The sequence below is a fragment of the Pongo pygmaeus genome, chromosome 6 (assembly GCF_028885625.2).
Source record: "Pongo pygmaeus isolate AG05252 chromosome 6, NHGRI_mPonPyg2-v2.0_pri, whole genome shotgun sequence".
NCBI classification, from domain to species: Eukaryota; Metazoa; Chordata; class Mammalia; order Primates; family Hominidae; genus Pongo; species Pongo pygmaeus.
In genome coordinates, this window is record NC_072379.2 from 142225946 (window position 1) to 142252052 (window position 26107).

At 39.5% G+C, this 26107-nt stretch overlaps 1 protein-coding gene across 1 annotated transcript; it reads right to left on the bottom strand.

Moving 5' to 3' along the window:
• Positions 1 to 7804: 7804 nt before the first annotated feature.
• On the bottom strand, positions 7805 to 8972 carry LOC129039979 (olfactory receptor 9A2). Its single transcript, XM_054493680.1, is given in 5 exon segments — positions 7805 to 7939; positions 8154 to 8554; positions 8557 to 8667; positions 8670 to 8738; positions 8741 to 8972. Coding segments are annotated over 5 exon segments (948 nt in total).
• Between the last annotated feature and the right edge of the window lie 17135 nt (positions 8973 to 26107).

Consider the following 26107-nt stretch of genomic DNA (forward strand, 5'->3'; position numbering starts at 1 on the left):
GAAAATATATGTTAAAAATACAGTATAAAAGATAAAAAATACTATACTTACCATAAACAGAGCGTGCAGGACTAGAAGCTGTTCTGGGTGAGTCAGTGAGAAATGATATGTAAATGTGTTGACCTGGGGCATTGCTGTACACTGCCTGCTGTAGACTTCATAAACACTGTGCACTTAAACAACACTACAGTTTCTTTCTGAAATAACAAATAAACCTCAGCATATTGTAACTTTTTTACTCTATAAACTTTTTTTAACTTTTGGATTCTTTTATAATAACACTTAGCTTAAAACACAAACACATTTTACAGCTGTACAAAAATACTTTCTTTCTTTAGATCCTTATTTTATAAGCTTTTTTCTATTCTTAATTTATTTTTTACTTTTTAAACTTAAAAAAGAAAAACGAAGACACAAACACACACATTAGCCTAGGCCCACAAATGGTCATGATCATCAGTGTCACTGTCTTCTACCTCCACATCTTGTCCCAATGGAAAGTATTCAGTGGCAATAAAAAGCATAGAGCTGTCATTTCCTATGATAACAATGCCTTCTTCTGGCATAACCTCTTGAAGGATCTGTCTGGGACTGTTTTATAGTTAACACCTTTTTTATAAGTAGAATGAGTATACTGTAAAATAATGATAAAAAGCATAGTATAGTAAATACATAAATTAGTAAAATTATTATTATTGCCAAGCATTATGTACTGTGCTATACTTCTAATTCTATGTGCTATACTTTTATACAACCACAGTATGGTATGTTTGTTTGTTTGTTTACACCAACATCACCACAAACACATGAGAAATGTGATGTGCTATGATGTTACAACAGCTACAATGTCATTAGGTGATAGGAGTTGTTCAGCTCCATTATAATCTTATAGAACCACCATCTTATATGCAGTCCATCATTGACTGATATATTGTTATGTGGTGCATGACTATAAACAAATTGACAATCAAATTACAATAATAATCCCCTGGAAGTGAGATAACAGTATCCATAGTGATACAATATAATATCTAAAATGTGTAGTTTTCAACAAAAAATTACAAGATATGCAAAGAAACAGGAAAGTGTGACTCATACACAGGAGGAAAAGCCAACAATAGAAACTGTATGTGAGAGGGACCAGATGGCACATTTAACATTTAAATTCAAAGTAGACATTATAAATATGTTCAGAGAATTAAAGGAAATGATTTTATTTAAAAAGTAAAGAAAAGTATGATGACAGTGTTTCTCTGAGTAGAGAATATCAACAAAAATATCAAAATGATAAAAATGGCCACATGGAAATTCTAGAGTCTAAAAGTACAATAAGTAAAGTGAAAAATTAACCAGAGGAGCACAACTGTATTTTGTAACTGATGGAAGAAATAATTATTAAACTTCAAGATAGGTCAACAGAAATTATGCAATCCAAAGATCAGAGACAAAAAAGAAATACAGAAAAATGAAAAAGTGTCAGAGAAATATGGGATACCACTAAGTGTACCAATATACATGTAATGGAAGTACCAGAAGGATAGGAGAGATATAGAAGAACGTAAAAAATATTTGAAGAAATCATGGTTGAAAACTTCTCAAATTCGATGAAAAATATTAATCTACTTACCCACAAAGGTCAATAAACTTCTAGTAGAATAAACACAAAGAGATCTACAGTAGACACATAATAGTAAAATCGCTGAGAAACAAGGAAAAAAATCTTCAAAGCAACAAGAGAAAAGTGTCTTCTCACATCTAATGGAATCAATAAGATTAACAGCTGACTTCTCATCAGAAACAGTTGAGACCAGAAGGGAACAGGATGACATATTCCAAGTGGTGAAAGAAAAAAACAAGTTCAACCACAAATCCTATAGCCGGCAAAATTATCTTTCAAAAAGTAAGGCAGAAGAAAGAAATTCTGAGATAAATTAAACGAGAGAATTTGTTGCTAGCAGACCAAACTTACAAGAAATACTAAAGGAAGTTCTGCAGACTGAAAGCAAGTGACACCAGTGTTTATAATCCACATAAATAAAATGAAAAGCATTGATAAAAGTAAGTTTTTATGGTAAATAATTATAAAGAATACATAGTAAGTAATTATAAAAGAAAGTATAAATGCATGTTTATTCTCTGTTCTTCTTTTAACTAGTTTTAAAAAAGTTATATAAAACAATAAGTATATACCTTATTTGTGAATGGAAAACATAAAGAAATGTAATATATTTACCAAAAATAGCACAAAAGAGTTAGCTAGGAGCAGAATGGTTTTGGAGTAATGAAATGATATCAAATGTAAATCTGAATCTGAGAAACAAATGAAGATAACCAGAAAAAATAAATAAGGTTAACATTACAAATGCTAGAAATATGCAAACGTTCTCCTTTCTTCTCCCATCTCCTTTAAAATTATAAGTAATAATTATAACAATATATTGTTAAGTTTGTAAGTAGGTGAACTATGTATTACAATAATAACAGAACAAAAGGAGGAAAAAGAATAGAGCTATGTAGGAGTAATGCTCCTATATCTCACTGGCATTGTTAGTATAAATCTGAAGTCAATCTGATAAGATATACATGTTAAGCTCTAGAGCATTCATTTAAAATATAATTTAAAAATCAACAAAGGATTTAAAATGTCATACAGTGATCCCTCAGTATCTGTGGGGGCTTGGTTTCAAACCAAGGTTCCAAAAGAGGAACCCCACAGATACAAAAATTCACAGATGCTCAAGTTCTTTATATAAAATTGTATACTATTTGCATATAACCTACATACATCATCCTGTATACATTAAATCATTTTAGATTACTTATAATACCCAATACAAGGTAAATAGTTGTTATTCTATATTGTTTAGGAAATCATGATTTTTGAAAAGCATGTACATGTTTAGTACACACACAACCAACCTTTTTTTCCCAAATATTTTTTATCTGCAGTTGGTTGAATCCATGGATATGAAGGGTTGACTGTCATAGAAAATATTCACTTAATGCAAACATAATATGTGTAATGAAAACATAAAATGATGTTGTTGAAAAGGTGGACAACATGCATAAACAAGAAAGGGTTTCTGATAGTTTAAAACTATAAGAAAGAATATAATGGAAATGTTATAAATAAAACCACGATATGGGAGATGAGGAATTATTTTCATAGGTTCATTGGTAGATTCAACATAGCTGAAGAAAGAATTAACAAACTTAAAAATAGGCCATAGCGTATGCATAGTACAAGTTTCCTAGGTTTCCCACTGCTATGGTTTGAATGTCCCTTTCAAAACTCATGTTGAACTTTGATTGCCATTGTAATAGTGTTGAGAGGTGGAACTTTTAAGAGGTAATTAGGTTATGAGGGTTATGCTCTCAGGGATAAGTTAATGTCATTATTGGGGGAGTAGATTCATTTTCATGAGCATGAATAAATTCATGAGAGGGCAAGAGAGTTTAGCCTCTCTTGCTCTCTCTCCCTCTTGCACTTCTGCCTTCCACTGTGGAATGACACAGCATGAAGGCCCTTGGCAATGCCAGCAAAATGCCTTTGAACTTCTCAGCCTCCAAAATCATGAGCCAAATAAACTTCTTTTCTTTGTAAATTACTTAGCCTGTGCTATTCTAACAACAAAAACCAGATTAAGATAGAAAATGTGCACCAAGAGTGGGGCTTTTGCTATAAAAAATACCTGAAAATGTGGAAGTGGCTTTTAGCTGGGTAATGAGCAGAGGTTGGAAGAATTTGGAAGAGCAGGCTAGAAAAATTCTAGACTACCATAAATTGAACACTAAGGGAAATTCTGGTAAGAACTCAGAAGAAAAGAAGAAATGTAGAAAAATCTGAAACTTTTAAAACATTACTTACGTGGTCGTAATTAGAGTATTGGTAGAAATATGAAAAGCAATGGCCATTTTGATGAAAGCTGAGTGAGAAAAGAGGAATGTCCATCTTTTTTTTTTAAAGTAAAGGCCATTCTTTTCATGAGGTGGCAAGAAACTTAACTGAATTGTGCCTGTGTTAGTCTGTTCTCACACTGCTATAAAGAAATACCTGAGACTGGGACATTTATCAAAAAAAAAAAGAGGTTTAATTGGCTCATGATTCTATAGGCTGTATAAGAAGCATAGTGGCTTCTGCTTTTCAGGAGGCCTCTAGAAGCTTCTAATAATGGCTGAAGGCAAAGGAGAAGCAGGCATCTTACATGGCAGGGGCAGGAGCAAGAGAGAGAAGGGAGGTGCTACACACTTTTAAATGGCCAGGTCTCATGAGAACTCACTCACGATCTATCACAAGGACAGTGCCAAGGGGAATGGTGCTAAAACATTCATAAGAAATTTGCCCCCATGAATCAATCACTTCCCACCAGGCCCCACCTCCAACATTGGGGATTACAATTCAACATAAGGTTTGGGCAGGGACACAGATTAAAATTATATCTGTGTCCATGCCCATGGGTTTTATGGAAGGCAGAATTTAAGAGTGATGAATAAGACTATCTGGTGGAAGAAATTTCTAAGCAAAATATTGAAGGATCTGCATGGCTACTTTTAACCATATACAGTAAAATGTAAGAGAAAAGAAATAAAGATGAAATCTATAACCAAAAAAAAAGCAGAATGAAAAGATTTTGAAAATTTTCAGCCTGGACACATAATGAATGAAAATGTGCGTTTAAGAGAACAGACCAAGGGTGTGACCAAGTGACCATTTGCTAATGAGATTAGTATAAATAGAAGGGCTCATCAAGACAATGGGCATTTCAGAGATCTTTGAGGCTGCTCATCCCATTACAGGCCTAGAGATCTAGGAGGGCAGAATGGCTTTGGGGAATGGGCACAGGGTACGCTTCATTGGCCACCTGGAGTTTCTGCGCCCTGCATTCCTGGACAGTGTGCTTTGGCTGCTCCTGGTGTAGTTCAAGTAACCCCAGGTGTGGCTTGACCTACCACTCTGGAAGGATGGTACAAATGGTAGACTTTGGTAGCAATCCATTTGGTGTTAATTCTACAGGCATGCACAATGCAAGAACTATGGAGGCATGACTTCCTCCACCTAGATTTCAAAGGATGCCACGCAAAGCCTGTGGGCTCAGGCAGAAACTTGCTGCAGGAGCAGAGTCACCACAGAAAGTCTTCACCAGGGGATGCCTAGTGAAGCTGTGGGAGCAGAACTGCCCCTGACACTCAAGAACTGCAGAGCTACTGGTGTGCAATGCCAGCCTGGGAGAACTGCAGGTACTAGACTCTAACCTGTGAGATCTGCTGAGAGGACTGACCAAAGGCTTGAGGGCTCAACCCCAACCCCAGCATGCCCAGGATGTGGGACATGGAGTCAGAGGAGATTATTTTCCAGCTTAAAGACTTAATGTTGTTTTCCCTATTGGGTTCTAGACTTACTTGGGACCAGTCATCTCTTTTTTCTTGCCTATTTCTTTCTTTTGGAATAGAAATGTCTATTCTATACCTGTCTTACATCATATATTGGAAAGATATAACATTAATTCACAAGCTCACAGATGAAGAGAAATTTTCCTTGGGGTAAATTGTGCCTTGAGTCTCGCCCATATCTGACTTAGATGAGACACTTGAATTTGGACTTTTGAGTTGATGCTGGAATCAGTTAAGACATTTAGCAGCTATGGGGAAGGGACAAATGTATTTTGTATGTGAGAAGGACGCTACTTTTGGGTAACGAGGAGTGAAGTGCTATGACATGAATGTCCCCTCCAAAACTCATGTTGAAATTTAATTACCATTGTGACATTGTTGAGAGGTAAGACTTTTAAGAGGTGATTAAGTCATGAGGAATATCCCCTCATGAATGAATTAGTGCTGTTTTCACAGGAGTGAGTTTGTTATTCTGAGAGTGGATTTGTTATGAAGTGAGTTTGGCCCTCTCTTGCTCTCTCACTCTGGCCCTCTCTTGCCCTTCCACCTTCTGCCATAGGATGACACAGCGCGAAGGCCCTTGCCAGATGCCAGTGTTATGCTCTTGAATCATAAGCCAAATAAATTCTCAGTGTCCAGAATCATAAGCCAAGTATGTTTATTTCCTTTACAAATAATCCAAGCTGGTATTATTTATATTCTCTTATAGCAATGCAAAATGGACTACCACTATCTAATTATGACTGTACTAGAACCTAATTATAGACATCTACTATCTAATTATTTGGATCTTATATCTTATATTTCTACCAGAAGTTGATTTTTTAAAAACCCTATTCGCCAGCATTCACAACAATACTTAGTATTCTCAGAGTTTTATGTTTTTCCAATCTGATGGATGTGATATAGTGGATGACTAAGTAAACTTTGGCAAGTTATTTAAATTCTCTGAGCTTCTATTGTCTCATCTCTTAAAGGATACTTCTCTGGATTAATGAATTAGAAAAAAGGTATTCTTTCTGGTCAGAACAGATCCTCATTTACTGGGCTTGGAAACCATGGGCATCTTTGTTTAAGCAAAAGTCTCCCCTTTCTCCAGCCAGTGCAGTCCCACCAGAGTCCACTGGTTGGCTTGCAGAGCACGGGCTGGCTGAATTTAAAGCTCATTCCCTACCTTGTCTGGTACTTTAATGCAATGCAAACTACCCAAACATACGTGATGGTTGTCACTCCTCACAGGACAAGACAACATGGCATCCTCACACAATACTCTTTAAAATTCTCAGTAGCCTCATCATCCCACTGCTGAACAGCTCAATTTTCTCACTTACTTTAGGGCTGGTAGAATCTGCTGATTGTTGTTGTTTAGGTAAACTTCTTCCTTATAAGGGCTTCTTCCAATATTATGTGAAATTCTAACAGTTATATTACCAAACAGCCAATTCCTATAATTGCTAGAAAGCTGGGAGTTAAAAGAGTGGCCTCTTATTTTTAAAAAATTCTGCCCACAGAGATGATATACACGATGGTGCTGAGACTGTTGGATTTGAGAGATGGAGAATCAAAAGACATTATAAAGTTTGAAGTCTAGATCTGGATACAGTCTGAATAGACACAGTTGTGTTAAACAGCCATAAAATACAGGATGCTCTCTAGAATTAGTCATTTAGTTCTTATTTGCCCCTGTCCCTATACTCACCACAAAGAAGGGCAGTGAAAGGAATATGCTGAAGCTTAACAAAAATAACTTTTCCCCCATTTTTATCCTCAAATATTTTTATCTTCTTTACACCACAAATATCTGCTGAATGAGAAGCATTCCAATTCTCATATCGCCACTCTAGACTGGTTCTGTGACAACGTGAACAGTGTTACACCTCCTTTCCAGTATCAATGGGGCAGAGAGAAAGAGCCTTGGGATATCTAAAATGCATGTGGCCATCTCGTCAAAAAATTGCACAAAAATATAGGGAAGAACTTAGCAACAGGTGATGAAGGACCAAAGTGAGCATCTCTACCTTTCTACTCTGATTAGGACACCTCTCTCAGTCCACCTCCCTCCACACTTCCTCCCTTCCCCAGAAAATACATTTTCAGAGATGGACTATAAGGAAATGAGTTGGGCTAATAGAACTCTTACAAAAATGTCTGCATTTCCTTTCTCTAGTCCCTCCCAAATCACAAGAATATGTTCAACAGTGGAAACAGGCAGGAACTAAGGCTATGAGATTCTCCTGGGCAGACAATGGATTTCGTTATTACCAGCCTAATCTGCTTCCATGGTGTGATGGCGAATTGTACACACTCTTTGGCTTTTGTAATGATGATAAGAGAAAAGAGGAGTTAGAATTTTCTAGGTGACTTAATAATTAACGGTGAGGCTTGTACCACCTAAAACTGACTTAGAGAACAGCTAATCTTTGAGTTGACAGCAGTGTTTCATTCCATCTCGGAGGGCCTCTTTGACTTTGTCATTCCGGAGAGTAAAGATGAAAGGATTCTGGAAGGGGGTTAACACAGAAACCAACAGGGATCCAGTTTCAGCTTTCTACATATGGCTAGCCAGTTTTCCCAGCACCATTTATTAAATAGGGAATCCTTTCCCCATTTCTTGTTTTTGTCAGGTTTGTCAAAGATCAGATACTTGTAGATATGGCACATGTATACATATGTAACTTACCTGCACATTGCGCACATGTACCATAAAACCTAAAGTATAATAATAATAATAATAAAAGAAAAGAAAAAAAAAAAAAAGAAACCAACAGGGAAACTATCTTATTGTACTTGACTCCCTGTGTTTGCTTGGGTTTCATGTAGAGAAACAAGCAGCTGCCATAGCCGATCACAACACAGGTGAAGTGGGAGGCACAAGTGGAGAAGGCTTTCCTCTGGCCAGAGGCTGACGGGATCTTGAGGATGGTGGAGATAATGTAGGTGTAGGAGACAATCGTAGGTCTCAAAGAACCAATGAGAATAAAAACAGCCATTAAGAAAAGGATAAACTCTGTGAAAAGAGAGTTATCACAGGACAGTTTGAGAAGTTGCCCTTGGTCACAGTAAAAATGGTCTAATGAATTTGATTTGTGCAAGGTAAACTGAAATGTGGCATAGACCGGCCAGATTTCAGAAAGAAATCCAAACACCCATGACACTATTACACCCAAATACAGGTACTGCTGTTCATAATGATGTTGTACTTCAAAGGGTTACACACAGCCACATAACAGTGCACAGCCATCACTCCAAGTAATGCAAACTCCGTGGTCACTACAGGAAAAGTTGAGTAATACATGTAGAGAAAGATACTGTCTGCATCCCAGGAAGCAGTAATCCCCAAAGCATCATGGGACAATTATGGCTGTGACCAGGATCTCCAGGGCAGAGAGGTGGTTGAGGAAGAAATACACAGGGGACTGCAGACGTTTATCCACACAGACAATCACGATGATGACCGTGTTTCCCATTAATGTCACTAAATAGAAGAAAAAGAATATAGCAAAAAGAATGTGGTGTAGTCCTTGGGACCCAGGGAAGCCTAGAAGGTGGAATTCAGTGGCATTAGAGTGGTTGTCCATCATTTAGTCCTTGATTCTGCTTCTTTTGAAGCCCAGAGATTAAAAGAGAGGTGGCATTGCTCCACATGGTCCTGCTCTCAAGAGAGAAGGAAGAAAGATTAGGTTAAGAAACTATTTCCAACCTGAGAATCAGGTGACATGTCCCTGCTACTGTGGTCGGCACATACATAGCTTGAGGTACATGTTGTCATCCCACGTCTACAAGTGAGGCTCTCACTTCCCTGTGTAACCAGCCCCCTAGAATGGGTGAAGACATCTTCTTCTACTGGTGGTGAAATACCTTCCTTGCCTTTTTCCCCACTAAATGTACCTTCTCTCGGGGGCAGAGGCTAAGACCTTTTAAATAGGCCAGTTTTAAAGGTGAGTCAATCAACTCCCTCCCATCCTGGAGTTGTCCTGTTTTCTCTTAGGTTAACTGTGCAAGATGACATAAAGGCATTTTATATGATGTTCAAAGGATAGAACTTTAAACCCCAGCTCTCATCTGTAATGGTAATGCATAGACCCACCTTTAGGGCCAGCAGAAAGGAGGCAGAGGATGTAAGATTAACATCTCTGCTGTTCCAGATTTTAAAATCTCCATTTTACAGAACAGCAAGATCTCTAAATGAGAACTCTAGAGCTTGGGATAATTTCCCAGAACAGATCCTTTCTTCTCTAATTCCATTTTCCTTCCAAAGTTGTGGGAGGAAGGAAAGATGGCACCTGGCACAGATAAGGAATAGATCTGGGACCGCCAGCTGTTAAGGATGCCTGGCTCTCTGCCTGTCGCTTCATCCCATGATTCAAATGTCACCCTTTCCAAAGACTCTTTCCAATCACTCTGCCCAAAACAGAAAAGACACACTCATTATTGGACTTCCGTTTTTTTCATAACAGTTGTCATTACCTTGTATTATGTCTAATTATTTATTTCATTCCTTCATTTAACAATAAACAAATGTAGTCATGAACAGAACAAAGAAAATTCCATGCCCTGTGGAGCTTATATTCAAGGAAGAGGTGGGGGCTAGACCACACACAAGACACCTAAGTAAAATATGTAATAGTTTAATTTGTTTATCATGTCAGAGGGAAAAAAATAAACAAGAAAGAAGGAGAGGAAATTTAAGCTTATTTATTATTTATCTATGACATTAGAATATAAACTCCATGAGGGCTAGGACATATCTTCACTGTTGTATTCTGAGGCTGGCACATAAAATTTACATATATAAATTAAGTAGTTATATATTTTATATATATATCATATATCTTTTATATAGATATAGACAGATATATTATGTGAAATGAATATATCATAGATATATCTTATATATTAAATTATGTATTAATTTATCACAAGGTAAACCAACTAATAGCTGTGTGAGTCAAGATTTGAACCTAGGTCTGTCAGACTTCATCACTCACACAGCTAACTACCACACCTTATATTATATTATTTACTATCTTATATTATTTATCTTATTTATATAAGATATATGAAATATATCTTATATAAAATATACATATCATATATATTTTAAGTTATTTAAATATAGAAGATATATATCATATATATAAAATAAGTAGTGCTGACAAATTTTGCCATATGAGGTATGGATGGATGGATGGATAATATATGATTAAATAATACTTGTTCTGGCCAGGATAGGTTGGGCCACATTCCCTCAATCCTACTCTGGTTGGTTTTCCTTCCTGCCTCACATTACCATTTTCCCTCCTGCCCTTCCCTTGCTTAGGTAACCCTCTTCCTGTCTGTGTCACTGTTTTACTAATGGTTTAAAAAGCTTCAGGGACAGAAGTGATGGGAAAGCTCAGTGTTCTAGTTTTCCACAATCTCTGCATAACCAGCACGAGATGAAGAAACATGAGCGAGAAGGACACCTACTGTCAGGGAGCTGTGACTGTGTCTAGCATTGGGTCCGAGAGGAGCCGGAAGTGCTCTCTGCTATGCAGAAAGGATCTGGAGATGAGCCTATACAATCTACTGCTCCCCTAGCCCACACTTCGATATCTGGGTGACTTTGTTCTAGGAGATAGGCAGGCCCAGAATGTCCCATCCTAAAATGCTTTTATCCTCTCCTTCATAGAGGAGACCCAGGGGCTTCATCACTTCTTCTGATGTTCTCTAGGGCTCCGCTGGGGCTACCTCCTGTCCCTCTAGGGCTGAGCCATGCACAGGGGCCAGAACAAGTTGCTGCAATCCCCACTCATGGCGAAGAAGGGAAATGTCCTCCCAGAGGAGCTTAGGAAAAAGCCCAGAAATGAGTGTTGTGCAAAGTTGAGGGTCCTCTCTCTCTCCCCTCTCCTCTCGCTTCCCTTCTTCCCAAGGGTACTTAATCACCGAGTTACTGCTTCTTAATTAGCCCACGTTCAGGGAATCCCCAGGATCCCTGCAATCAGTCTAGTGGGAGCAGAACAAACTTTAAGTTATTCCCATTTTTTGACCAATTAAGTTTTAGAACTTTTGAAAGTTTTTGTTTGACGGGAAAACCTGAAATCTTACCAATCAGGGACTTCTTAATACTGGGGCTGCCTTCCTGAAAGCCTCAGGTGTAGGTTTCCAGATGTCTCAGATTCTAAACCCTCAACTCCCTCTGCCCTTTATCTTAGGCTTTTCTCAAGTTTCTCTAGTTATTCGGAGCCTAAATCAATCCTCTTCCCCCAGTAGGAGACACCACAATTGGCCTCTCAAACATGCACCAATATCCCAAAACAGTCTGCATATTGGTCTTGGTCAAAGCCTTAACTTCACCAAAAATCTTCTAAAAAGCCTGATGACTCCTTCATTCATTTTAAAAAGGCTCCTGTGTTTAGTCCTGTGAACTCTACAGAATACTGTAAGAGGTCCCTCCCCTAAATCGAACTCTATTCTGTTCTATTGTCTCAGATTTTATCTCCTCTTGATATATGTGCATCTGTATGCATTCCAGCAAGATTCTTCCAGACTTTTTTTTTCCATGGCATGTCCCTGATTACCAGCTGGACCACTGCAAAGTAGAGAGAGCATAAGGACAGCCTATGTACACAGTTCTGTTTGCAACCTGGAGGAACTGACAAAATGTAAGTTTGAAATCCGTCTAATGCTGGAGTAAGACAGAAAAAGTAGGAATTACAAAACATTTGTCTGCATTTTTGTTTTCATTTTAAGTATTTTAAGTACACCTGTTAAATCTGAGAATTTCAATTGGTGCCTAAGGGTATAAATTGAGATTAATCTTTCTTCCAATTCCTTAAATTGCCCAAGCCCAGCTACTTGCCATATAATTTTAGAGAAATTTTCCAAGCATGTATGTCCATATTCTTTTTTGTAAAGGCTGTGAAAAATCTGTTTGCAACCTTTTCTTTCTCATTTAACAACATATAAAATATATCTTTCCATGTCAGCACATATTACTCTACTTCTTTTTTTTTTACATAGGATTCCATTATGTGGATGTCCTATTCTTTATTAGATAGCCATTTATTAATTAAATTTAATTGTTGTTTCCATTTTTAATTATGAAAAAATGAGGCTATAAATATTCTTAGATATTTGTAAGTACATAAACATGTACTTGTGAGTAAAGTAAGTATACATGTAAGTACATAAACAATTATATTTCTGAAAAAAAAAAGATTCCCTAGAGTTGGAATGTCTGGGTCAAATGCAGATGTATTGAAGCTATTACTTTTTATTGGCACCAAATTACACTACAAACATTTTGTATTGATTCACACAATTACTAAGACTGTGTAATAGAATGGGTCTTGTTTTCCTGACCTGTTATAAACCAAAGGCATAATTAAAATTTTAATTTTAAGTTGAAGAGAATAAAAACAAGACACCTTAAAAGGGAAATCAATTAACAAGCCTGATGAAATGGAAAATTTTTGGAAGATAAAAATGACCAAAACCGACTCAAAAACAAATATGGATACAGAATCAACTTGAGTATCCATCAATGGATGAGTGAACACAGAAAATGTGGTGTATATATACAATGGAATAGAATTCAGCCATTAAAAGGAATGAAATCTTGTCATTTGTGGCAAAATGGATAAAACTGGAGGACATTACATTAAGTGAAATAAGCCAGGCACATAAAGACAAATACCACATGTTCTCACTCATATGTGGAAATTATGATCTCATAGAAGTACAGAATAGAATAATGGTTAACAGAAGCTAGAAAGGATATAGGGGAGGGGAAGACAGGCAGAGTTTGGTTAGTGGTTACAAAATTTCAGTTAAATAGAAGAAATAAGTTCCAGTGTTCTATGGCATAGGAGGGTGACAAGTTTAATGACTATCTATTGTGTATTTCAAAATAGCTAGAAGAGAGGAATTTGAATGTCCCCAACACAAAGAAATGATGAACTTTTGAGGTGATAGATATCCCACTTACCCTGATTTGTTCACTACATGTTGTATACACATATCAAAATATCACACGTACCCCCAACATGTGTACAATTATTACGTACCATTAAAACTTTAAAAATAAATGGCCACAGATGTTGCATAAAATTTAATCTTAATACAGTTGAAAATATTTTGTAAAAAATAAATCCAAAGAAGGGGCCAAGATGGCTGAATAAGAAAAGCTCTGGTCTGCAGCTGCCAGTGAGACCAACACAGAAGGCAGGTGATTTCTGCATTTCCAACCGAGGAACCCAGTTCGTCTCACTGGGACTGGTTAGGCAGTGGGTGCAGTCCACGGAAGGTGAGCAGAAGTAGGGTGGGGCATTGCCTCACCTGGGAAGTGCAAGGTGCCAGGGGACCTCCCTCCCTGCAGCCAAGGGACGCCGTGGGGACTGTGCTACCCAGCTGGATTACTACGCTTTCCCCACAGTTTTTACAATCTGCAGATCAGGTGCCTACACCACCAGGGCCCTGGGTTTCAAGCACAAAACTGGGTAGCTGTTTGGGCAGACACCGAGCTAGCTGCAGGAGTCTTTTTCGTATCCCAGTGGTGCCTGGAACCCCAGCAAGACAGAACCGTTCACTCTCCCGGAAAGGGGGCTGAAGCCAGGGAGCCAAGTGGTCTCACTCAGTGTGTCCCACTCTCACAGAGCCCAGCAAGCTAAGAACCACTGGCTTGAAATTCTCACTGCCAGCACAGCAGCCTGAAGTTGACCTGGGATGATCCAGCTTGGCTGGGGTAGGGGCATCCACCATTACTGAGGCTTTACTAGGCAGTTTTCCCCTGACAGTGCTAAGGCAGCAGGGAGGTCTGGACTGGATGGAACTCACCACAGTGTGGCAAAGTGGCTGTGGCCAGACTGCTTCTCTAGATTCCTCCTCACTGGGCAGGGCATCTCTGAAAGAAAGGTAACAGCCCCAGTCAGGGGCTTGCAGACAAAACTCCCATCTCCCTGGGAAAGAGCACCTGGGGGAAGGGGCAGCTGTGGGCACAGCTTCAGCTGATTTAATCTTTCCTGCCAGCTGGCTCTGAAGAGAGCAGCTGATCCTAACAAGAGGAATTCTCCCAGCACAGCACACCGGTTCTGCTAAGGCACAGACTACCTCCTCAAGTGACTCCCTGACCCCGTGCCTCCTGACTGGGAGAGACCTCCCAACAGGGGTCGACAGACATCTCATACAGGAGAGCTCTGGCTGGCATCAGGCCGGTGCCCCTCTGGGATGAAGCTTCCAGAGAAAGGAGCAGGTAGCAATCTTTGCTGTTCTGCAGCCTCCACTGGTGATGCCCAGGTGAACAGGGTCTGGAGTGTACCTCCAGCAAACTGCAGCAGACCTGCAGAAGAGAGGCTTATTAGAAGAAAAACTAACAAACAGCAACAACATCAACATCAACATAAAGGACCCCCACACAGAAACCCCATCCAAAGGTCATCAGCCTCAAAGATGAAAGGTAGATAATTCCACAAAGATGAGAAAAAACCAGCGCAAAAATGCTGAAAATTCTAAAAACCAGAATGCCTCTTCTCCTCCAAATGATCGCAACTCCTCTCCAGCAAGGGCACAAAACTGGACAGAGAATGAGATGCATTAATTGACAGAAATACACTTCAGAAGGTGGGCAATAACAAACTCCTCTGAGCAAAAGGAGCATGTCCTAATCCAATGCAAGGAAGCTAAGAACCTTGATAAAAGGTTACAGGAACTGCTAACTAGAATAACCAATTTAGAGAACAGAAATTACCTGATGGAGCTGAAAAACACAGCACAAGAACTTCTTGAAGCACACACAAGTATCTATAGCCAAATCTGTCAAGCAGAAGAAAGTATATCAGAGATTGAAGATCAACTTACTGAAATAAGGTGTGACGACAAGATTACAGAAAAAAAATGAAAATGAATGAGCAAAGCCTCCAAGAAATATGGTACTATATGAAAAGACCAAACCTATGATTGATTGGTGTATCTGAAAGTGACAGGGAGAATGGAACCAAGTTGGAAAACACACTTTAGGATATTATCGAGGAGAACTTCCCCAACCTAGCAAGACAGGCCAACATTCAAATTCAGGAAATACAGAGAATACCACTAAGATACTCCTCAAGAAGAACAACCCTAAGACACATAATTGTCAAATTCTCCAAGGTTGAAATGTAGGAAAAAATGTTAAAGGCAGCCAAAGAGAAAGGTCAGGTTACCTACAAAAGAAAGCCCATCAGACTAACAGCAGATCTCTCTGCAGAAACCCTACAAGCCAGAAGAGAGTAGGAGGCCAATATTCAACATTCTTAAAGAAACAAAATTTCAACCCAGAATTTTATATCCAGCCAAACTAAGCTTCATAAGTGAAGGAGAAATAAAATCCTTTACAGACAAGCAAATTCTCAGGGATTTTGTCACTACCAGGCCTGCCTTACAAGAGCCCTTGAAGGAAGCACTAAATATGGAAAGGCAAAACCAGTAACAGCCACTGCAAAAACACACCAAAATATAAAGACCAATGACACTATGAAGAAACTGCATCAACTAATCTGCAAAATAACCAGCTAGCATCACGATAACAGGATCAAATTCACACATAACAATATTAACCTTAAATGTAAATTGGCTAAATGCCCCAATTAAAAGACACAGACTGGCAAACTGGATAAAGAGTCAAGGCGTCTTTACAGGTGTGCTGTATTTAGGAGATCCATCTCACGTGCAAAGACACACATGGGCTCAAAATAAAGGATGGAGGAATATTTATGAAACAAATGGAAAGCAAAAAAAGCAGGGGTTGCAATCTTAGTCTCTGATAAAACAGACTTTAAACCAACAAAGATCAAGAAAGACAAAGAAGAGTATTGCATAATGGTAAAGGGATCAATGCAACAAGAAGAGCTAACTATCCTAAATGTACATGCACCCAATACAGGAGCACCCAGATTCATAAAGCAAGTTCTTAAGAGACCTACAAAGAGACTTAGACTCCCACACAAGGACAGTGGGAGTCTTTAACACCCCACTGTCAATATTAGACAGATCAATGAGACAGAAAATGAACAAGGATATTCAAGAATTGAACTCAGCTCTGGACCAAGTGGACTTAATAGACATCTACAGAACTCTCCACCCCAAATCAACAGAATATACATTCTTCTCTGTGCCACATAGCACTTATTCTAAAATCAACCACATAATTGGAAGTAAAACACTCTTCAGCAAATGCAAAAGAATGGAAATCATAACAAACTGTCTCTCAAACCATAGTGCAATCAAATTATAAGTCAGGATTAAGAATCTCACTCAAAACTGCAGAACTACATGAAAACTGAACAACCTGCTCCTGAATGACTACTGGGTAAATAATGAAATTAAGGCAGAAATAAAGAAGTTATTTGAAACCAATGAGAGCAAAGACGCAACGTACTAGAATCTCTGGGACACAGACAAAGCACTGTTAAGAGGGAAATTTATAGCACTAAGTGCCCTCTCTCATCACTCGTATTGGATGTTCTGGCTAGAGCAATCAGGCAAGAGAAAGAAATAGAGGGCACTCACATAGGAAGAGGGGAAGTAAAATTGTCTCTGTTTGCAGATAACATGATTGTATATTTGGAAAACCCCACTGTCTCAGCCCAAAAACTCCTTAAGCTAATAAGCAACTTCAGCAAAGTCTCAAGATACAAAATCAATGTGCAAAAATCATAAGCATTCTTATACACCAACAATAGTCAAGCAGAGGGCCAAATCATGAGTGAACTCCCATTCACAATTGCTACAAAGAGAATAAATACCTAGGAATACAACTTACAAGGGATGTGAAGGACCTCTACAAGTAGAACTACAAACTACTGCTCAAGGAAGTAAGAGAGGACACAAATGGAAAAAAATTCCATGCTCATGGATAGGAGGAATCAATATTGTGATAAGAGAGGACACAAACAAATGGAAAAAAATTCCATGCTCATGGATAGGAAGAATCAGTATTGTGAAAATGGCCATACTGCCCAAAGTAATTTATAGATTCAATGCTATTCCCATCAAGCTACCACTGACTTTTTTTGCAGAATTTGAAAAAACTACTTTAAATTTCATATGGAAACAAAAAAAAGCCCATATAGCCGAGATAATCCTAAGCAAAAAGAACAAAGCTGGAGGCATCACGCTACCTTACTTCAAATTATACCACAAGTCTATAGTAACCAAAACAGCACGGTACTGATATCAAAACATATTTATAGACCAATTGAAGAGAATAGAGACCTCAGAAATAACACCACGCATCTATAGCTATCTGATCTTTGACAAACCTGACAAAAACAAGCAATGGGGAAAGGATTCCCTATTTAATAAATGGTTTTGGGAAAACTGGCTAGCCATATGCAGAAAACAGAAACTGGACCCCCTTCTTATACCTTATACAAAAATTAACTCAAGATGGATTAAACACTTATATATAAAACCCCAAGCCATAAAAACCCTAGAAGAAAACCAAGGCAATACCATTCAGGACATAGGCATGGGCAAAGCCTTTAGACTAAAATACCAAAAGCAATGACAACAAAAGCCAAAATTGATGAATGGGATCTAATCAAACTAAACAGCTTCTGCACAGCAAAAGAAACTACCATCAGAGTGAACAGGCAACCTACAGAATGGGAGAAAATTTTGCAATCTATCCATCTGTCAAAGGTCTAATATCCAGAATCTAATAGGAACTTAAATATACAAGAAGAAAACAACCACATCAAAAAGTGGGCAAAGGATATGAACAGACACTTCTCAAAAGGAGACATTTATGCAGCCAACAAACATATGGAAAAAAAGCTCATCATCACTGGTCATTAGAGAAATGCAAATCAAAACCACAATGAGATACCGTCTCACACCAGTTAGAATGGCAATTATTAAAAAGTCAGGAAACAACAGATGCTGGAGAGGATGTGGAGAAATAGGAACGCTTTTACACTGTTGATGGGAATGTAAATTAGTTCAACTATTATGGAAGACAGTGTGGTGATTCTTCAAGGATCTAGAACCAGAATTACAATTTGACCCAGCAATCCCATTACTGGGTATATACCCAAAGGATTATAAATCATTCTACTATAAAGACACATGCACTTATATGTTTATTGCAGCAATATTTACAATAACAAAGACTTGGAACCAGCCCAAATGCCCATCAATGATAGAAAGGATAAAGACAATGTGGCACATATACACCATGGAATACTATGCAGTCATAAAAAAGAATGAGTCCATGTCATTTGCAGGGACATGGATGAAGCTGGAAACTCTCATTCTCAGCAAACTAACAGAGGAACAGAAAACCAAACACTACATGTTCTCACTCATAAGTGGGAGTCGAAAAATGAGAATACATGGACACAGGGAGGGGAACATCACACATGGGGGCCTGTTGGGGGTTGGGGGGCAAGGGGAGGGAGAGCATTAGGACAAATACCTAATGCATGTGGGGCCTAAAACCTAGATGATAGGTTGATAGGTGCAGCAAACCACCGTGGCACATGGATACCCACGTAACAAACCTGCACGTTCTGCCCATGTGTTCCAGAACTTAAAGTAAAATTAAAAAATAAAATAAAATAAAAATAAATCCAAAATATATAGCAGAGGATGGGGCTTGTTATTGGGGGCTTGATGAGGACACAAATGAGGTAAAGGCAGGTGAAGGATAAAGATAGCATTGAAGTGAGTCAGAAAGCAATTAGAATAAGTAGGCAAAGTGAGTTAAATAGATTCTGGCTTTTGGGTGGGGGTAGAGATGAGGATGGGAGAGCAAATGAGGAACCATGAAGAGAAAATGGCTTATCTAGCCCTAATGGATGTCTGAGTGTGGCAAGGAGCTTTCAGACCCTTCCCCAAACAGATGTCTCTTTGGCTAAGTTCTATCAAAACATTTCTAAGCAACGTTCTGCAAACACCTCTTAGGGGAATAGAACATTTTCTTTGTAAAAATGAAGGCAGATATTTTCTGTCAGTAGAGCCCATAACATTGAGAGCACAATTTAAAAGTGTACATCTTTGGTGAAAGTAGAAAAATTTCAAAATAGCGTAAGATCATGAATAAAACATTGAAATTGGAATCAGGAAACCTGAGTGCTAATTCCTTCTCATACTTATTAGCTGTGTGATACTTGGTGTGAATTTTCAGCCCTCTAGGTTTGAAATATCAGAACCCCTCATCTGAAATATCAGAGCATTGGTGGGCATGATGTGTAATTTTTCTTCCACTTTTACCCTGTGAAAGTCAAGGGGCAGAAATGGAGCTAGTTTTTTGTTTTTTTTTTTTTTTTTGAGACGATGTCTCGCTCTTTTGCCCAGGCGGGACTGCAGTGGCACTGTCTCGGCTCACTGCAAGCTCCGCCTCCCGGGTTCACGCCATTCTCCTGCCTCAGCCTCCTGAGTAGCTGGGATTACAGGTGCCCGGCTAATTTTTTGTATTTTTAGTAGAGACGGGGTTTCACCGTGTTAGCCAAGATGGTCTCGATCTCCTGACCTTGTGATCCGCCCGCCTCGGCCTCCCAAAGTGCTGGGATTACAGGTGTGAGCCACCGCGCCCAGCCATGGAGCTAGTTTTCAAGCCTTCTTCTTAATGGTGACCTGAGCCTCTCAGTCCAACATGAGGACTCTCCACTCATGACTCTTTGGATGGAACCCCTCCAACAAAGCTAACATTTTTGTCTGAATCAGTTGTCTCTAGATAACATCATGGGCCATTATAGTCCACACCAGATCTAGTACATAAACTTATCCTAGATTAATGATTTTACAAGTGAGTAGAAGTGTTTGCTGAATATCCTTTAAGCTCAAGGCCATTCCATGTCTATGTTTGACTTTCCCACATAAGCATACTTGGACATAGGTATGAGAAGTCATCATGGCCCAGAGAAAGAAAAGGACATTCTGGCAAACTAGTAGAACAGATAGGGTTATTACCTATCCACTATATATGGTTGCATTAATAATGTATGTTATTATAGATAGGATTATTACCCCAGTGGCAGAGACCTTACCCACAAAACAGGAAATGAGAAGGAACAAACCTTACTTACCTGCCACAAAACTTCCTAACTGACCTTCACATCTACCCTCGCTTCCCTCTGTCTACTCTGTTCTCCCCATAGCAGCCTGCGTGATCCTTTAAAACACAGACCAGATCAGGTCTCTCTCCTGATTAAAACCTTTCTCTCTGCCATTTGGTTAAAGTCCTGAGACCTGTGAGGCTCTGCATGATTTCTAGAAATACCTTTCTCTAATGTCATCTTGTGTCACTCCTCTGCTCAGTGACGCTGACATCCTTTGTACTCCTGTAAAGGCACGCTGCTCCATCTCTCAGAGTGCTCATTGTGATTCCCACCATGCTGTGCCTAGTTAGCACCAGATACCAGTTAATGACTACTCCTATAGATGCTTCCCCTAACCTCACAGACATATCCATGTTCAGGTTCCCTGCCAGGGGCTTTCCAGATATTACAGTAAATGCTGGAGTGCGTTGCCCGGACTCCCATTCAGAACCAAGATGCTAATTACCCTGAAATTGCCCCCAGTCAAAGAGAAACACCTTCCCCAAGATTATAGCCCTTCTTCTAAGGTAGCCTGCATCCAATGGCCTACGGATGCAGAAGTATAACGCCCAGGCCCCAAGTTTCTATTCAGGACAACTCTGGGCACAATTCAGGACAACTCTGGAAAGCCGTCCTAGCTCAGAGCTCCCCATGGGATTTAAGCCTCTGTTGTGACCTCATCACAGGTCTGTCCAAACATCTTCTCCCTCAACACTCCCAGATCTAAGACAACCATGTAGTTTCTTGCTCAAAACAATTCACTATTTTGTAAGTGTGTGTGTGTGTGTGTGTGTATGTGTGTGTGTTTACCTGGTTTTATAGCGTATGGTAACATCGGTCTTCATCAAATATGCTCCATAGCGGGGAGACCATGTCCACTCTGTTTACTGCTGTATCTTCAGTACATTGTCTAAAAAATAACAGTTATTCAAAAACAATTCTTATTAAAGTTTGTTTTTTTAATTTAGAGTGAGATTGAGTTCTTTTCATGTTTAAAAAATCATTTGTAATTTTCTTTAATGAATGTACAGGTTTGTAAGAGAACATTTTGCATAAATCAAACAAATCTTTATTTCATGTTTTTGTTTTTATGTTTTGTTTCTATCTTGCATAAATATTTCATCCTTAGGCAGTTACACTTAACAGTCTTTTAGACTCCCAGGAACCGTGCTTTCCTTCGAAAAGCCTATGTTCATACTCCAAGGAAATTAAAAACGAAAAAAAAAAAATCCCATTTTTTACTTTTTACATTTAGGTCTGTTTGAGCTGTCTGGAATTTATTATTTTTTGGAAGCATAAGGTATAGATCCAGGGTTTTGGTTTTTCCAGATATTCTGTGAATGTAATACATATTTCTAGGACAAAGGGAAGGTGGTGACAAGGAAGGGAGAAGAGAGAGAGAGAGAGCCCCCAAAAAACAAACTTAGAGGCCTGCCATGGCAAAAAAAAAAAAAAAAAAAATACCTCCTCCTCTATCTGGGTTGGGACACAGAGTGTGTCCATATTTGGATGTGGAGAAACAAGAGATTAGAATGACTATGATATTAATAAGGGCCAAAGAATATCAGCAATGGAAAGATAATGTTTTCCAACACTTCATTTTACATATTGTAAGCCTGAAACTCAGAAATCGAGTGACTTGTTAAGGTCATGCTGCAGTTTACTAGCTGAGTTGAAATGGGTGACCAGGAACTCCTAGACCACCCTTCTACAGGAGGCAGGCAACTGTTGTCAGCAGGGAATGAAGCACCAGTAGGTTGACTGGAGTGACCTTCAAGAATCCTGCCAACCCTGAGATTCTGAGACTCACAAATGTGCTTTTGAAGATCAGCGGTCTTATAATCAAAGACAGATGCTTCAAGCTGAATAAGTTACATACTGGAACACAGTAAAAGCTCAATAAATACCTCAGCAATGAGTGTGGCATGTCCTTATCAATAATGATAAGTAAATGTGCCTCTGGACATGATGAACAGGATCCACGAGCGTAAGTGTGCAGTTTATGACAATGTCAGTGTCTGGGATGGTTGCTGGAGTGCCAGGGAGACACAGCCCCTTGGGACTGAGCAGTGGAGAAAGGGGGAAGGGGATCTCACAGCTGGGGATCCTGAAGCTCCAGACTCTCCTCCATCCTGTAACACTGGGATAGTGAGGCCAGGCAGCAGGAAAGGGCTGGAGAAGAGCATTGCTAAACAAACCTTAGCTTGCTCTTGTCAGCTTACTAACATCTACCATGCTCTTCTATACCCCAGGAAGACCTGTACTAGTGTGTTACATAAAATGTTTTATTTAATTCTGAAATTAACCTTATGAGGGAGGCATTACTATCCCCATAATATTGGGGATATTTTTATTGAATAAAATTCCAGATTTTTATCTGCGTTACATTTACTTAATGAATGCTTAGTCAACAACTACTATGTAAATGTTACATTTCAAACCTAGGTCGAACTCCAAAGCCCCCCACCACACACACACAACTGAGGTGCTGGACCCAGTTCTCATCTGCCTCTTGTTGCCGTCTGAGTATACCCATTGTTAGTTTAAGCATCAGCGTTGTACAACCCAAAGGACTCCTGGCTTTCCCTTGTTCCCACAAGGAGCACCCTGCTGGAGTCTAAAGTTTCCCATTCGGCCCAGCTCATTTCTAAAAATCAGCAAGACCCCAAAGGTTTCAAAACAGAGTGGGTGAACAGCACCATCATCCCTGGGAGCAAAGAACAGCAAGAGAATCATTCTCATTGGATTTCCCTGCCACCTCCATGCTATCTCCAGCCTGACATCAGTCATGGATACTGCTGCCCTGGGCTGTATAGGGAGAAACAGTAAGTCTCTTCATCACAGACTCAATGAAAGTTGCTGACAGATTCTAACTTGTGGAGTCACTTGCAAAGCAGGGCGAGGGTGCTTGCCCCATTCCCAAGGGGCTTATGTCTCCATGTCAAAATCTGGGTACCACAGTCAGGAGGACACCGAAGTAAATGACCTAATAAGAAAAGCTCGCCATGCTGGACTTATGAATTAAGATGCATTGGCTGGGTCTGGAGAATGAATGAGTTATAAGGATTAGATTTTGATTAGTCAAGATGAGTTTAGACTGGGCATTAAGATTAGTGAGAGGGTTGCATGCTCACTGCTTAGGGAGATAGATCCACTTCTGCGATTAGATGTCATTGCTGGTGGCCAGGATACAGTTCTAGGAAATGTCTGTGGTTCCAGAGAGACAGCTAACGTGTGTCTTCTCAGGACTTCATTTGTGTGCTCTCATTTCTGATTTTATTTACTACTTATGGATCTCTAAAGGTATTCATTCAGTTAACTATAATTAAAGTGTGCAGCCAGTACACTGCTGGACCCATACATAGATGCATCAACACACACACACACACACACACACACACACACGCACACACACACAAACCCAACACCTTCACGTTAAAGAAGTGCGGTTGGTGGTTGGGTTAGAAGGGGAGATGATGAGAATGAAGTTTCCATGCCAATAACAACAGCAGAAACTGCTGTTATTGAACTCTTCCTATGTGGCAGCCATAATCCAATTTGATGCTCATGCTAGCTCTACTATTTTTTATCTTACATCTGGGGAAAATTCCACTCCAAGAGGATTAGTATCAGCCCAAGGTCATACAACTGGCAATTCTCAGGGCCAGGATGTAAACCTAGACAGTCCAAGGTCCATGCTGTCAGCCTCCATACAAGAGTGAGTCGTGTCAGGGAAGGGTGGTCCACTAGAATAGTCACAGCACTTTAAGAAGCAGAGCTAGAAGTCCAGTGCAATCCACATACCACACATCTTTCAGGGACTGTCAGAGCAGCAGCATCCAATGGGTCTTGCCTGGATTCCAGAGCTTGAATCTAAATATCTTGATTCCCTTTCTGCCTTCAGCCACTGTAAACATGTAGCAGATGGTCACCCCAAAGGGATCTTATTGTCTCTCTGTTCTAGCTCCCGTTGCTTCCTGAATTGAATGGCTTTGCTGCTGCTGCTGAAAGCTGGAAATATGTGGCTGAGTGAGAGTTCTCAGAAGAGGGGCATCCAGAAAGCCTCACAGGGTTGCTTTAGACTGGCTTCTGTGCTCAGCCTCTGGCCATGCTCAGTCCCGTGTCCTGCCTGCCTTTCCTCCCTCCTTCTGCTCACAATTTCTGCTTTTCTTTGTCACTTCTGCTGCTTCTCTTGGGTTGCCTTTTATTCCTTCTAGCTTTCTGTCTGCATTCCTGGGCCTCCTGTGTCTCTATGTCTCTCACTTTCTCTCCATTACTGCTTTTCTAACACCTCGCCTCTCTGGTTTTGTGTTTCTCGCATCCACACTGGCTCTCTCCTGTGAACCTTGGCCTTTCTTTATCTCTGACCACAAAGGTACATAGGGCTTAACACAGAAACGATAAAAGGAAACTTAAGGGATTAGAATGTAACACTAACAACATCTGCTACAGCAAGGTCACGCTGAAGTCACCAATAACTCAAATCTTTCAATGGCTTTTAACAACTAGATTTGTTTCTCACTCATGCCACGTGCCCATCACTAGCCAGGAAGTAGACTCTGCTCATTATTATACTGTAGGGACTGGAGCAGTAGAAAGCTCCCTTTAAACACATTCTTCCATGATCTCAGACGTGGAGAAAAAGGGAATGCGACTCAAATACCAACTCTTAAAGCTCCTGCTACAAAGTGACTCTCATTACTTTTACCCACATCTCACTGGCTGAAGCAAATCACTCGACCACTCCTGAATTAATGGAGCAAAAATATGTGATATTCCCACTGGGAGGGTCACCTCCAGGAAGGACAACAAATATGAGTGAACAATTATTTGTCCATTATAAACGTCTGGGTTTCTGTTTGTTTGTTTTACTTATTCTCTTCCTCTTGAATTTTGGGTTTAGTTTATCAAATAATGTAAGTAATTTCAATTTCACAGTTTCTGTCATTGCTGAGCTACAGAATATCTGAAACAGTCATAGCATTACTATTCTTGGCATGATATAGAGGAAAAGGACAGTGTGTGAAGCGGGTGAAATCAGAGCTTCAGTCTCAGGCCCCAACATGTGATGACTGAGAAACACTGAGATTACTTAAGCTCTGTGAGATTCTACATTGTTATCTAGAAACCGAATATAATAATTCTCCCTCACAGGTTAACTCCGGAATAAATCTGTAGTCATTACATGTGATTTTTTTCTCCTATGTCTCTCATATTCTTCTCATTCAATCAGCAAGATATCTTTTATATAATCAATATAAATCAATAAGCAATATAATGATATACAAGTTTGGATTATGTTTAGGTTGGTGAGACAAAATGACATAAAAATTAAGAGCAGAGTCTTTGGGATCAGACCTGATTCAAATTCAAACTCTACATGCAGTAGCTGGTGTTAGTAGCTACTATCAATGTTTTTGTTTGTTTGTTTTGTTTCTTTACTTTTGAGACAGGGTCTGGCTCTGTCACCCAGGCTGGAGTGCAGTGGTGCAATCATAGCTCACTGCAGAACTCCCAGGCCCAAGTGATCCTGCCACTTCAGCCTCCTGAATAGCTGGGGCTACAAGCATGCACCACCACACCCAGCTAATTTTTGTATTTTTTGTAGAAATGGAGTCTCACTGTGTTGCCCAGGCTGGTCTCGAACTCCTGGGCTC